This window comes from Typopeltis vanoorti, chromosome 22, assembly GCF_054136105.1.
Source record: "Typopeltis vanoorti isolate ZY-2024b chromosome 22, IOZ_Tvanoo_1.0, whole genome shotgun sequence".
NCBI lineage: Eukaryota > Metazoa > Arthropoda > Arachnida > Uropygi > Thelyphonidae > Typopeltis > Typopeltis vanoorti.
The window spans coordinates 6,743,644-6,758,429 of record NC_143570.1 but is presented as its reverse complement, the minus strand read 5'-3'; the positions used below and the strand labels follow the sequence as shown (position 1 = coordinate 6,758,429).

General features: G+C 34.7%; 1 protein-coding gene across 1 annotated transcript in view; it reads right to left on the bottom strand.

The window, feature by feature from the left end:
• The window catches only part of Sse (extra spindle pole bodies like 1, separase), a 505,458-nt gene that overhangs the window by 370,527 nt on the left and 120,145 nt on the right, over positions 1-14,786 (bottom strand). Inside the window, exon 4 of the mRNA XM_090412041.1 lies at positions 11,791-11,913. Coding sequence (XP_090268167.1) covers positions 11,791-11,913 — 123 coding nt within the window. The remainder of the gene's footprint in view (positions 1-11,790; positions 11,914-14,786) is intronic.

The following is a 14,786-nucleotide window of genomic DNA, read 5'->3' as shown; positions in this document are numbered from 1 at the left end:
TCAGGCTTTTCTTCAAGGCGTGCCACTGAATCTCTAAGGTTTGATTCCTGTTCTCAAACTCTTTCATTTGTCCTTCAATAATCTTTGAGTATTTTAGTCTACAGTTCACATCTGAGAGCTGCTCAACTTTTATTAGCTTTAAAATTTTCTTACACGTTATTCTTTTCAATATGAAATTCAATTTTATCCTGCTCAAGAATAAATGGCGATCACTTCCAATTTCAAATCCTATGTACGCTATGGTGTCCTGCACAGCGAGAAAACATCACTATTGACAATAACACAATCAATGAGACTATTTATTCCTTGCCTCTTCTCTCCATGTGAATTTGTACACATTTTTATGTTGGAACATGGTGTTAGTAATAACCAGTCCATGTCCTGAGCAGAAATCCAACAAGTATTTGCCATTATTATTAGCAATGTTCTTTTTTCCAAATTTTCCCAAAATATTTTTGTATGTCTGACAATCATTTCCTACTCTGCTATTTAGATCCCCAACAAGGACCAACTTTTCCTTTTTCATTGTGTCAGTTGCTTTCTCTAAAGCCTCAAAAAATTTCTTCACTTCTACCTTAGTAGAACCTTCTGTTGGACCATAGGCACAAATAAGTCTCATTGTCCAGTTCCCCATTCTCATATTTGCCCACATTCCTTTACTTGAGACTATTGAGAAGATCATTTAAGAAGATTAGCCTCATAATTTGTGTTGAATACTATGGCTACTCTTTATTTTCCTTGCCTGAATATAACATTGTATTTATTGCTCAGAAAGATCTCGCCAGTTTTTGTCTTTTTTGTTTCAGTCACCCATATTATGTCGATCTGGTACTTATCTAAATCCTCAGCTAGCTCCATTTCTTTGCCATTCAGGCTTCTTATGTTGATAGTACCGATCTTTAACTTTGGTGATGTTGGGTTGGAGTGTGTTTTAAGATTTGTTCCAGTAGCTGACTTTTTGCTGTTCGCCCTGGTTCCCTGGCGAAAACAATGGGGGCCTTGTTTAATGGGTGACGCCCCAGCCGGCATGAAATTTTGTCATGTTGTACCATCATGTTTTTTTTAATTTATTATCTTTTTTTATTATATTTTATTTCTTTTTTCTTTTTTATTATATATATTTCTTTTTTATTATATATTTTTGTATTTATTTTCACTCCTGTATTTTATATATTATTAACTTTTTGTATTATTAAAATCCATTATTATATTGAATATTGTTGGGCTTAAAGTATCTCCTTGTCAAATGCCATTACTAATTTGTATCTCTTTACTTATTTTTCCTTGTGTTTTTATTATACAGCTATTAATATCATATATTTCTATTATAATATGATAATAGATGATAATATAGCTATTATTATCATAAATATTTTTCGAATGCATTAATCTCCCTACAGGCCTTGATGTATTTTCACATCAATCGAAATGTGGATGTGAAGCATATCACAGAGGTAAGAAACATGAATAAGAAGTGGTAGCCATCAGATATCTCCATTAAGAGGAGTGATAATCCTTCCCATTCAGAACTTTTAATGAGATTTACCTGCATTTGTGGCTGCATCTCCAAGGCAACATTACTAAATAACACAAAAAACACAGTTCCTTACAATACATGCAACATAACTGTAATTTTAAACAGAAATACTGACTAATACAATATATTAATATATTTCTAGTTTCTTTATTATATATTTATTGTCTGATGTTAATAGAAGAACAGAATATGAAAAACTTCTATTCTGAAATGTATGTTATCTTAGAGGTAAAAAATGGTGTTGATTTGTGTGAAAAATGTAAATCTTCTGTGAGCCGACAAAAACAAATGCCAGAATCATTTTTGTTACATTTTTTTAAAGAAATTTATTGAAGTTACTTTCATGAAACAGTTATTTTATAAAATAATAGCAAAGGTATTTATTTAAAATGGCCCTGTTTCTTCTAATTAATATTGTTTATTCATAATTCTAGTTAGAAATCAGTCACAGAAGGCATAAAGTTTCTGCAGTTGTATGGTTTTGATTTACAGAAAACAAACTGTGACATTTACAATAATGCAATCTGCAATGATTTGAGTAACAGTTTGCCTCCGCCATTTCCAAGAATCACTCCTAATGAATTGAAACAGTTATGAAACAAATAGGTATTTGCAAAACTTTCTGAGTAACATACAGCTAAAATATCAATAATTAATGTCATTTTTAAAATTATTTTTGATGTTCAGTTAGCAAGGACAGTGGGAAAATAATTTTGTGGATGTTTTGAAAAAGAAAGAAAGTACATGGGGTGCTTAAGGGTCAAAGCTGTATAACTGAGAGGAGACCTCCACATAGCCTTTAAAGGAATGCGGAGAACCGACCAAGGCTTCTGACCTAATGTCCAATCCTCACCTTCTCGTGGTGCACCCTGTTGGGTATCTACTTTGATACTGAACGAACGAGGATGGGCTGGCAATTTGGGATTTAGCCGACCAAATTGTATTCTTATTGGTTAAACCAAAATAAAAAATGATGGTACAACATGACAAAATTTCATGCCGGCTGGGGCGTCGCCCGGTTAAACAAGGCCCCCGTTGTTTTCGCCAGGGAACCAGGGTGAACAGCGAAAAGTCAGCTACTGGAACAAATCTGAAAACAAACCCCAACTCAACATCACCAGAGTTAAAGATCGGTACTATCAACGTAAGAAGCCTGAATGGCAAAGAAATGGAGCTAGCTGAGGAATTAGATAAGTACCAGATCGACATAATAGGGGTGCCTGAAACAAAAAAGACCAAAACTGATGAGATCTTTCTGAGCAATAAATACAAAATGTTATATTCAAGCAATGACAATCAAGGAAAAGAAGGAGTAGCCATAGTATTCAACACAAAATACGAGGCTAATCTTCTTGAATGGCAGACAGTCTCAAGTAGAGTAATGTGGGCAAATATGAGAATGGGGAACTGGACAATGAGACTTATTTGTGCCTATGGTCCCACAGAAGGTTCTACTAAGGTAGAAGTGGAGGAATTTTTTGAGGCTTTAGAAAAAGCAACTGACACAATGAAAAAGGAAAAGTTGGTCCTTGTTGGGGATCTAAATAGTAGAGTAGGAAATGATTGTGAGATATACAAAAATATTTTGGGAAAATTTGGAGAAAAGAGCAAAGCTAATAATAATGGCAAATATCTGTTGGATTTCTGCTCAGGACATGGACTGGTTATTACTAACACCATGTTCCAACATAAAAATGTGCACAAATTCACATGGAGAGAAGAGGCTAGGAATAAGAAAAGTCTCATTGACTATGTTATTGTTGATAGTGATGTCTTCTCCCTGGTGCGGGACACCAGAGGGTACAGAGGATTTGAAATTGGAAGTGATCACTATTTAGTCTTGAGCAGGATAAAATTGAATTTCATATTGAAAAGAATAACATGTAAGAAAGTTTTAAAGCGAATAAAAGTTGAGCAGCTCTCAGATGTGAACTGTAGACTAAAATACAGAAATATTATTGAAAAGAAAATGAAAGAATTTGAGAACAGGAATCAAACCTTGGAGATTCAGTGGCAAACTCTGAAGGAAACATTGATTGATTCTGCCAGAGAGGCATGTGGTGAGGTTGTGTGCAAGGATAAAAAAATCAGAACTCCCTGGTGGACACAGGAAGTTAAAGAGGCAATGAAGGAAAAGAAGAAAGCATATCAAAAGTTCCTGGCAAATAAGTCAGCTTTTACTCTTACAGAATACAGAGACAAATGTAAGAAAGCTAAACAGTGTGTAAAACTAGCTAAACAAAAGTCATGGGAGGACTTTGGCAAGAATATAGAAAATAAATATCAAGAAGGTGGCAAAATATTCTGGAGGTTGTTGAAGAAGCTTAGGAATGGAGGAAAGAGTGCTGTAAAAGGAATTAGAGATGATAAAGGTGAAATGAAAACAGGAGAAAAAGATATCCTTGAAGTATGGAGTAATTACTTTGAAAAACTGCTAAATGAAACAAGCAGTGATGACAGCACAGTGATAAAAAACACTGACCAGGCATGCAGTCAGGAATACATATCCATACTTGAAGTAGAAAAAGCCATCAAAGGCTTGAAATGTGGAAAGGCAGCAGGAGTAGATGATATTCGACTAGAAATGCTGAAGTATGGTGGTATAAGAGTCTTACAGTGGCTGCACTGCATAGTTCAGAAAGCCTGGACAGAGGGACGAATTCCCGATGATTGGAGTAGAGCTCTCATAGTACCCATATATAAAAAGGGAAATAAAACTGAATGTGAGAATTACAGAGGTATTTCCCTACTGAGTGTTCCTGGCAAGATCTATGCAAGTATACTTGAGAAACGGTTGAGAAGAATTGTGGAAGAAAAGCTTGGTGAAGAACAAGCTGGATTCAGGCCAAATAGAGGCTGTCAGGATCAGATCTTCACTTTACAACAAATAGTCGAGAAAGCATGGGAATATAACAAAGATCTGTATTTAAGTTTTGTCGATTTGGAAAAGGCATATGACAAGGTGCCAAGAGAGAAACTATTCAATACGCTGCAGTTATATGGTGTCAATGGGGCATTATATCAAGCAATACTTAGTCTTTATTTGAGTTGTGAGTCAGCAGTTAGAATTGAAGGAAGTACAGGAAGATGGTTTAATGTTAAATCTGGTGTGAGACAAGGATGTACATTATCCCCTCTGTTATTCATTATCTATATGGATCACATTATGAAATAATGTGGTATTAAACCTGATATCAAAATTGGAGATGTTAATGTCAGCTCTTTGCTTTATGCGGATGATGTTATACTTCTAAATAAATCCGCTACAAGTCTGCAAGATTCTCTGACTAAATTGAATAGCTGTTGTAATAGATATGGTATGAAGGTCAGCAATAAAAAGACAAAGACAATGAAAATAGGCAGAATCATTGAAAATGTCAACTGTGTTGTGAATGGAGAACCTGTGGAACAAGTAAAACATTTCAGCTACTTAGGCACAATTTTTACTGAAGATGGTAAACTAAATATAGAAATAGACAACAGAATCAGCAAAGCTGGTATCGTGGGAAGTCAATTGAATAAATTCATATGGGATAAGAAAGAAATTAGTCGGAACACTAAATTAGCTGTATACAAGACTGTGTTCAAACCAATTTTAACTTATGGATCTGAGAGCTGGGTCAGAAGTAAAACACTTGACCAAAGACTAGAGACCACAGATATGAGAGTCCTGAGAAAGATTAGAGGCGTGAACAGATGGCATCAATGGCTATATCATATTAAAAATGAGGATATTAGGAAAGAACTTGACATTGTCAGCATCCAGGAATGCGTTAGCAGAGCTAATCTCAGATGGTATGGTCACTTAAATAGAATGGGAGAGGAAAGATTAGCAAAACAAGTGTTCTCTGCCAGGTTGGCAGGAAAACGAACCAGAGGAAGACCAAGATGTAGGTGGATTGATATGGTACAAAGTGCCTTAGACGATAGAAATATAAGATCTGATAATGTTGGAGTCTTGACAAGTAACAGACTGATTTGGAGGAAAATTGTAGATAGGAAGTTAGTAATGATGTAATTTTTTCATGTAGTACTGTCATATCCTGTACACCCCTTGAGGGTACATGGCAGGAATTTGATGATGATGATGATGAAGAAAGTACATTGTAAATAAAATTTGGTTCTGAAATGATCATGATCAATTAAGAAGAAAATACTATTACTATACTATCATTATCAAATTCCTGGGTGTACAGGATATAATAGTACTACATGAAAAATATACATCATTAATAACTTCCTATCTACAATTTTCCTCCAATTCAGTCTCTTACCTGTTAAGACTCCAGCATTATCAGGTCTTATATTTCTGTCTCCTAAGGCACTTTTTACCATATCAATCCACCTATATCTTGGTCTTCCTGTGAGTCATTTTCCTGCCAACCTGGCAGAGAACACTTGTTTTGCTAATCTTTCCTCTCCCATTCTGTTTAAGAGAGCATACCACCTGAGATTAGCTCTGCTAACGCATTCCCGGATGCTGACAATGTCAAGTTCTTTCCTAATAGCCTTGTTTTTAATATGATATTGCAACTGATGCCTGTTCATGGCTCTAATCTTTCTCAGGACTCTCATTTCTACAGTCTAGTCTTTGGTCAAGTGTTTTACTTCTGACCCAGCTCTCAGATCCATAAGTTAAAATTGATTTGAACAATGTCTTGTATACAGCTAACTTAGTGTTTTGACTAATTTCTCTCTTTAATCTAATCTAATCCTGTGGCCTCCTCTTTTAAGGGAATTGCAACTGATGAACAGTCTGCTTAGATGCCTATCTATCTCTTTCTTCTGTAAGATGCTTACCCATCCAGTCTTTGAAGTTGCATTTCCATTGCAGTCAGGGTCTTCCTCTCCTTCCCTCCACCATCCCCTTGCATACTATTCTGGGGATCTCTCCATAAGAATCCCTCATCAAATGTCCTGCAAATGCTACTTTTCTTCTTTGGATACTAGCAATATAGTCTCTTTTCACTTTGAAACTTATAAGAACCTCTTCATTGCTCACTCTCTTTTAGTCCAGCTGATACGATCCATTTTTCTCAAGCACCACATCCATACATCCCAAAGCTCGAGATCATTGTCTTGAGGATTCTTACTTTTAAATGTTTATTCAGATTTGTTTCCTAATATGTAGTATATTTGGAAAAATGCTGCTTTTGCTGTTTTAATTCTGTTCTTAATTTCATAATTAGATCTATTGTCATCTGTTATCCAACTCCCAAGGTATTCAAAACCTTTTACATTCTCTATTCTTTGTCCATTCAAAGTGATTTCCATCCCATTATTTCATTCCTTGAAATCTTCATCACTTTTGCCTTCTAAATGTTTATTTTCATTTTATATCTCTCATTTCAGTCTATTCAAAATTCTTTGCAAACCTTTCTCTGTTTCGCTCATAAGTGCAATATAATCTGTATATCTTATGTTATTTATCAGATGGCCATTTATCTTTATTCCATCCTTCAGATTTTCCAAGGCTTCCCTCATCATCCATTCAGTATAGACATTAAAAAGGAGTGGAGACATCCCACACCCTTTCTAATGGGGGATCCATTCAGTATCCTCTCCTTCAAATCTAACTCTGGCTTCTTGAGTTTTATTCAGTTGACTTCCTGCTATACCAGCATTGTTGATTCTGTTGTCTATTTCCTTATTTAATTTACCATCTTCACTAAAAATCGTGCCTAAGTAGCTGAAATGTTTTACTTGTTGTGTAGGTTCCTCATTCACAACTCAGTTGATATTTTCACTGCTTCTGCTTATTTTCATTATCTTCGTCTTCTTATTGCTAACCTTCATACCATATCTATTATAACAGTTATTCAATTTAGTCAGGGAATCTTGCAGACTTGTATCAGATTTATTTAGATATAACATCGTCTGCATAAAGCAAAGAGCTGAGATTAACACCTCCAATTTTGATATCAGGTTTAATATCACTTTCCTTCATAATATGATCCATATAGGTAATGAATAACAGAGGGGATAATGTACATCTTTGTCTGACACCAGATTTAACATTAAATCATCTTCCTGCACTTCCATCAATTCTAATTGCTGACTTACAACTCAAATAAAGACAAAGTATTGCTTGATATAATGCCTCATTGACACCATATAACTGTAGCGTTTTGAATAGCTTCACTCTTGGCACCTTGTCACGTGCCTTTTCCACATCTACAAAACTTAAATACAGATCTTTGTTATATTCCCATGATTTCTCAATTATTTGTCATAAAGTGAAAATCTGATCCTGACAGCCTCTATATGGCCTGCATCCAGCTTGTTCTTCACCAAGCTTTTCTTCCCAAAATCCTTCTCAACCGTTTCTCAAGTATACTTGCATAAATCTTACCAGGAACACTCAATAGAGAAATATCTCTGTAATTCTTCATTCAGTTTTATTTCCCTTTTTATATGTATGAGTACTATGAGAGCTCTACTTCGATCATCTGGAGTTCGTCCCTGTGTCCAGGCCTTTTGAACTATGCAGTGCAGCTAGCTACTGTAAGACTTTCATACCTCCCATACTTGAGCATTTCTGTTCGAATATCATCTACTCCTGCTGCCTTTCCATTTCAGGCCTTGAATGGCTATTTCTACTTCAAGTATGGATATGTATTGCTGACTACATTCCTGTTTGAGTGGTTTTTTTTTTTTTTTTTACCACAGTGCTATCACTGCTTGTTTCATTTAGCAATTTTTCGAAGGAATTACTCCATACTTCAAGGATATCTTTTTCTCCAGTTTTCATGTCACCTTTATCATCTCTAATTTCTTTTATAGCTCTCTTTCCTGAGCTTCTTCAACAACCTCTAGAATATCTTGCCACCTTCTTGATATTTATTTTCTATGTTCTTACCAAAGCCTTCCCATGACTTCTGTTTAGCTAGTTTTACACAATGTTTAACTTTCTTACATTTAACTCTGTATTTTCTAAGAGCACAAGCTGACTTATTTGCCAGGAACTTTTGATATGATTTCTTCCTTTCCTTCGGTGCCTCTTTAACTTCCTGTGTCCACCATGGAGTTCTGATTTTTCTATTCTTGCAGACAACCTCACCACATGCCTCTCTGGCTGAATCCATCAGTGTTTTCTTTAGGACTGGCCACTGAATCTCCAACGGATGGTTCCTGTTCTCAAACTCCTTCATTTTTTTCTTCAATAATATTTGTGCATTTTAGTCTACAGTTCACATCTGAGAGCTGCTCAACTTTTATTTGGTTTAAAACTTTCTTATTTGTTCTTCTTTTCAATATGAAATTCAATTTTATCCTTCTCAAGACTAAATGGCGATCACTTCCAATTTCAAATCCTCTGTACACTGTAGGATCCTGCACCAGGGAGAAAACATCACTATCAAAAATAACATAGTCAATGAGACATTTCTTATTCCTTGCCTTTTCTCTCCATGTGAATTTGTGCACAGTTTTATGTCGGAACATTGTGTCAGTAATAACCAGTCCATGTGCTGAGCAGAAATCCAACAGGTATTTGCCATTATTATTAGCTTTGCTCTTTTCTCCAAATTTTCCCAAAATATTTTTTGTATGTCTGACAATTATGTCGATCTTTTACTTATCCAATTCCACAGCTAGCTCCATTTCTTTGCCATTCAGGCTTCTTATTGATAGTACTGATCTTGAACTCTGGTGATGTTGAGTTTTCAGGTTTGTTCTAGTAGCTGACTTTTCGCTGTTTCGCTTGGTTCCCTGGTGAAAACAACGGTGGCCTTGTTTTACCGGCGACGCCCCAGCCAGCATGAAATTCTGTCATGTTGTACCATCATTTTATATTTTGATTTAAGGCAGTAAGAATACAATTTGGTCAGCTAAATCCCAAATTGCCATCCCATCCTTGTTCATTCAGTATCCAGGTAGATACCTAACAGGGTGCACCATGAGAAGGTGAGGATTGGACATTAGGCCCTCGTTGTTTCTCCACATTGCTTTAAAGGCTATTTGGAGGTCTCCTCTCAGTTATACAGCTTTGACCCTTAAGCATCCCTTTACTATACTATAGTAGTAAAATAGTATTACTATATTATAGTACAGTATATTATACTATAATATACTATATAAATAAAAATACATATTATTGCTATTATTATTCAGTATTTTCTTGCAGTATAATGGAGAAATTACTTCACATTCAGAAAGAAACATAGTTGCTCCTATTTTATTCGATACATGGAATTTTTGAAGTAGTAATACTTTTGCTGCTGCTGTACATTAAAAATATAAAAGTAATTGCTCAAGCGATTTGTTTTAAATTCTTTTATGAATCGTTTTGAAAATATTATAATTTGAAATATCAACATCTTGCATACTTTTTGGCTGATAATTCCCACTCAAAAGAAAAAAGTTGAACATACGTAACATCTACACTTTTTTGCTTCAAATTGTTCTTTCTTTCAGGATAATTGTAGCACACATTATTTTTGATAATAAAACTGAAACTGGAATTGTTATACATTAGGCAATTATGTGAACATAACAGTGATTAGACAGAATTCATTTTGATAAAAACACTGTATCTGCCTGCAAAATAATTATAAATATTTCTGTTTAAGATGTCTGCTAATCAAATGGATAAAAACTTCTCCCTTCTATGTGTCAGGACTACTGGCCTGTTACAGAGCTATCTTAAGCCCTTATAAGTCATACCCATCCCAACGATAAGGTGACTAGCCCTATTCTATGGCCATGGAATATGCCTGCTTGTATATTCTATGGCTGTTGCTGCATGTGTTCATGGGGCCAGTTGCCTGCTTGCGGAAGGATGGATAAATGGATAAAAACAAAAGAAATGGTTGATGCATACAGTACCACTATTGTTTGTGGCTGTTTAGTGTGATTTCTGGGGAAGTGTTCTTTTCTTTCTAAACAGCAGCGAGAATAATGTAAGCTTTTTTCCCACTATTATAAAGATTATTTCCCACTATGGATAAGACAATAGCTTATTCCAGAAAGGGCAACACCAGCAGCACTAGAAGTACTAATATTCTTTTTTTTTTTTAGAAAAAAAAATGAACATCTAAAACCATAATTTTTTGTGGCATAAATATAAATGATTTTTCTATGATAAAAAATATAACATGAAATTTATTTATTAAATATAGAATAATTTTTTGCACAGAATGTGTGAAGGCAAGGAGAGAACAAGAGGTCAACCCTGGTAGCTGTATAAGGAGGGTGTGAGTGAGGGGGTGAGAGGCAGGTTTTTTGCATGGAGAGTGGCGAGCAATTGGAATGCATTGGCCAAGAGTGTTGTGAGTATGGAGACAGCGAACATATTTAAGGTGCAATACAATAAACGTAAAGAGTATGGACTAAGAATTAACACAAAAAAAGACCAAGATAATGGTAATGGGTAGAAAAATAAAAGATAATGTAAAAATAAGATGTGGAGGAAAGATTTCAATATTTAGGTAGCTGTATCTCAGAGAAAGGAACTTCAGAGTTGGACATTAGAAATAGAATAGGCAAAGCTGAATAGGCATTTATGGAAATGAAGAGAATTTTAATATACAAGAACACTAAAATAGGCATTAGAATTGGAATAATTAAAGCAACAGTTTGGAGTATTGCGAGTTATGGAAGTGAGTCATGGACACTCAGAGATATGGAAAGAATTAATGCATTGGAAATGTGGTGTTACAGAAAGATGGAAAAGATTAGCTATACAGAAAGAATATCGAATCAAGAAGTTTTAAGACGAGTTGGGATGGAAAGAACACTGCTAAAGAATATTTTGCAAAGAAAGACCAGATTTGCAGGACATCTTCTGAGAGGTTCTTTGGGCCACCTGACAAGAACTATATTACAAGGGAAAGTTGAGGGGAAGAGAAGACGTGGAAGACCAACTAGAGAGTGGTTTAATGACATCGTGGAATGGACTGGTTTAAGAATGATGGAAGCGACAGACAGAGAGAAATGGAGAAGAGCTGCTCATCTGCTGCAACCCTCTTGCTAGAGGATGCTACCGGAAGACGACGATGATGATGGGTCTAATGATGGGGCTTTTGACTCCATGGAGGTTTGATAATAATAATAATAATGATGATAATGTTACAATGTTGTTTCTTTATATATATATATATATATATTATACCCTTAACTGGAACACTAAAATTTATACAGGGTTTACTTAGTTGCTAGATTTATAAAATTCCCTTTTAGGATAGTATCATAAAAAGAGCACTCAATAAAATAATGCAGATGATGCATATGATATATTAAAAAACTGTACTCACTAAATGTTATGCAGTCATTTAAATATCTATTGAACTGGCTTATATTCTGGAAACTTTCTGCACATATAACAGTGTGTACAATATTTTGTGCCTTTAATAAATATTCTGTAATCTGTTTAAAGTCTGAAAATAAAAAATAAATTAAATAAACATTTAATTTGTTTATAAAACAATTTTATAAACAAAATATCTTTTTTTATATATTTTTAAAAACTGAATGAGTTAATTTCCTTTAATTCTATCTGATTAAAACTGAATTTGTGATATAACTTACCTATGACCAGCAATAAATAAGTGTTACAGAAATTATAATGTATATGTCACTCATTATCGATAATACTTGATACAATATACAAGTTAGTTAAATTTAATAAGTGCATGAATTTCTTCTATACGAGCTATTCAAGTGAAGATGAGTTAGCCAGTTTCATACATAGGTGGCAATTTTGCCTTCTGCAAAACAGATAAACCAACCAATGATCTTGAACTACTAATGGTTTTTCTTTATCTGCTTTTGTAACAATAAAAGTATTATTCTTCCATAGAGAGAGTAAGACCTTCATTTCTGGATAAGAAAAATTCAGAGGAGGTGGTTTCGGTTTTAAAAGTATTTGTGGTTTAAATTAGTTTTTATTATTTGCTATGTTTTAGTATTATTGCTATTGTGACAATAGAAGTATTATTCTTCCATAGAGTAAGACTTTCATTTCTGGGTAAGAAAAATTCAGAGGAGGTGGTTTGGGCTTGAAAAATATTTGTGCTAGCATTTTGTAAACTGCCAGAAAAAAGTCCATTACTGGAATAACTTTGGTGCTAATGTGAAACCTTTAAAAAGCACATTTTCTCAATATTAAGAAGCCACCTTGGAATATTAATGACTATCTTTTGAGTAGTTGACAAAGAAGGCTGATGATGACTGATAAAATAATTAAATTTGCTTTTCCCAAGTAGTGGAAAATATTTTGCCTGAAGAAACAGTTGAAATATGCAGCACTATTTCAAATAAATCTAGAGATAGAATTGCAACTACTTCACTCCCTTATGAACATATTTTCATTAATTTAATGAAAATTTAATATTTAATAATGCTACAGACTGAATCTAAGTAGAAATGATGGACTTAAATTATACTTCTTATGGAAAATATCATAGTTCTTCACAAGTTCCAAAATTAATTATTTATTTATTTATTAATTATTTTTTTTTAAATTTCTTGTTAATATTTTTACTAGATCCTTAATGTAATTAGACCATGATGATCTACATCATGTACATGGAGTTTGTGCATTGCATTGTTGAATATACTGGTTTCTGTTCTTGTTTAATTTAAAAGTCAGAGTGAAGATGCCCTTGATACTAGGGAAAAATTTTATACCAATAAAATGCATAAGTAAGTTAAATCCGTCTTATAGAATTATACAGAGATACTACCTTGAGCAGTACATGGTCGAATGCTTCCTGGTAAGATTGATCATGCATTTTTAGACTTGGGAGATAACAATCATGTGACAGCTATAACTAAGAAGTACATATGGAACAATAAGACAGGTTATTATAATATACTGCCTTGGCATGAAAAATTGGAAAAGAAGAATCAACTGTGCATGAGAAGTAATCATAATCATACGGTGTCTAAAGAAAGCGATATCTGACTGTACTATATAGCAAGCAGAAGGAAGATTATCATGGAAGAATAACATCTTGGTGATTGTATATGGAAGAAAGTATCAGATGAACTAGAAATAACCAAATTATTAAGCATTCACTTAAGAAAGAAATAATTCTGGAACAGGCACATTTAGTTCTCTGAATGATTAAAGGAAGCTGGATGAAAGGCAAAAGCAGATGAATTAGAGATATTAATGCCACAAGAACTTAATTCGAATACTGCACAAACCTAGATGGGATATCAGCACAGATGCTGAAGGAATGTCCAAGAGTATTAGAAATGACACCGACCTGGTTGTTTAACATGAATCTCTCTGCACATGCATAATTCCTAATAAACAGAAGGAAAGCAAGATAATTCCATTATACTGGGATTGATGCAGCAAATTATAAACCAATCAGTATCTCTGCAATGGTCATTAAGGTGCCGGAGAAGATAATTGCATAGGTGCATAGCACCTTAATCCTATATAGAAGACAGTGCGGCTATGTTAAGGATAGGTCCGTAAGAATGTGGAAGATGCAAGAATAGTCAAAGCAAGATTCTTTTGCTAGCCAACATAGAAACTTCCAAAATGTTATATTTTGGAAAAAAATAGCATTTTGATTGAGTTTGATATTGTCCAATATGCTGACTTTGAAAGTGACTTTAAAAGTTTTATCCTCAGAAAGAAAAAACTGTTGGGTCTCTCCATGTCTAACTTAACCCAAAAATATCACTCATACTACATGCTAACAGAAATCTGAAAACTGGGTTACTAGCAGCTACATGAATGCAAAGGCAGGCAGAGGATCTGGTCACTGCTGACTGAAGGAAAAGCAGGTTTGGCTTGTAGATGTAGCTGCTGCAGCAGCAAAACAGTCCACACTGTGGTCAGAATATTCATTCCCTCATCATTTGGGTAGGGCAATAGTGAATGCAGATGACGTCAAAATTTTGCAGGATGATTTGGATAGATTGGAGGTCTGGGCTAAGGAGAATGGATGTCAGTTTAATGTGGCAAAATGTAAGGTTATGCATTTTGGGGTGAAAAGATTGGCGACAGTATACTGCATTGGTGGAACCGTGCTCCAGGAAATTGATGAGGCACGAGATTTAGGAGTGTTGGTAGATAAGGAATTGAAATTTAGGGGACACATTGCAAAAGTGACCAAAACAGCTCATCAAATCACTTGGTTGCTGAAGAATACGTTGACAAGCAGAGACAAGCAGGTTATTGTTCCTCTGTATCGAGCCTTGATAAGACCCCATCTAGACTACTGTGCTCAGATTTGGTCACCTAGGTTTCTTCTTGATGGGGAGGATGTGGAGAGGATCCAGAGGCGAG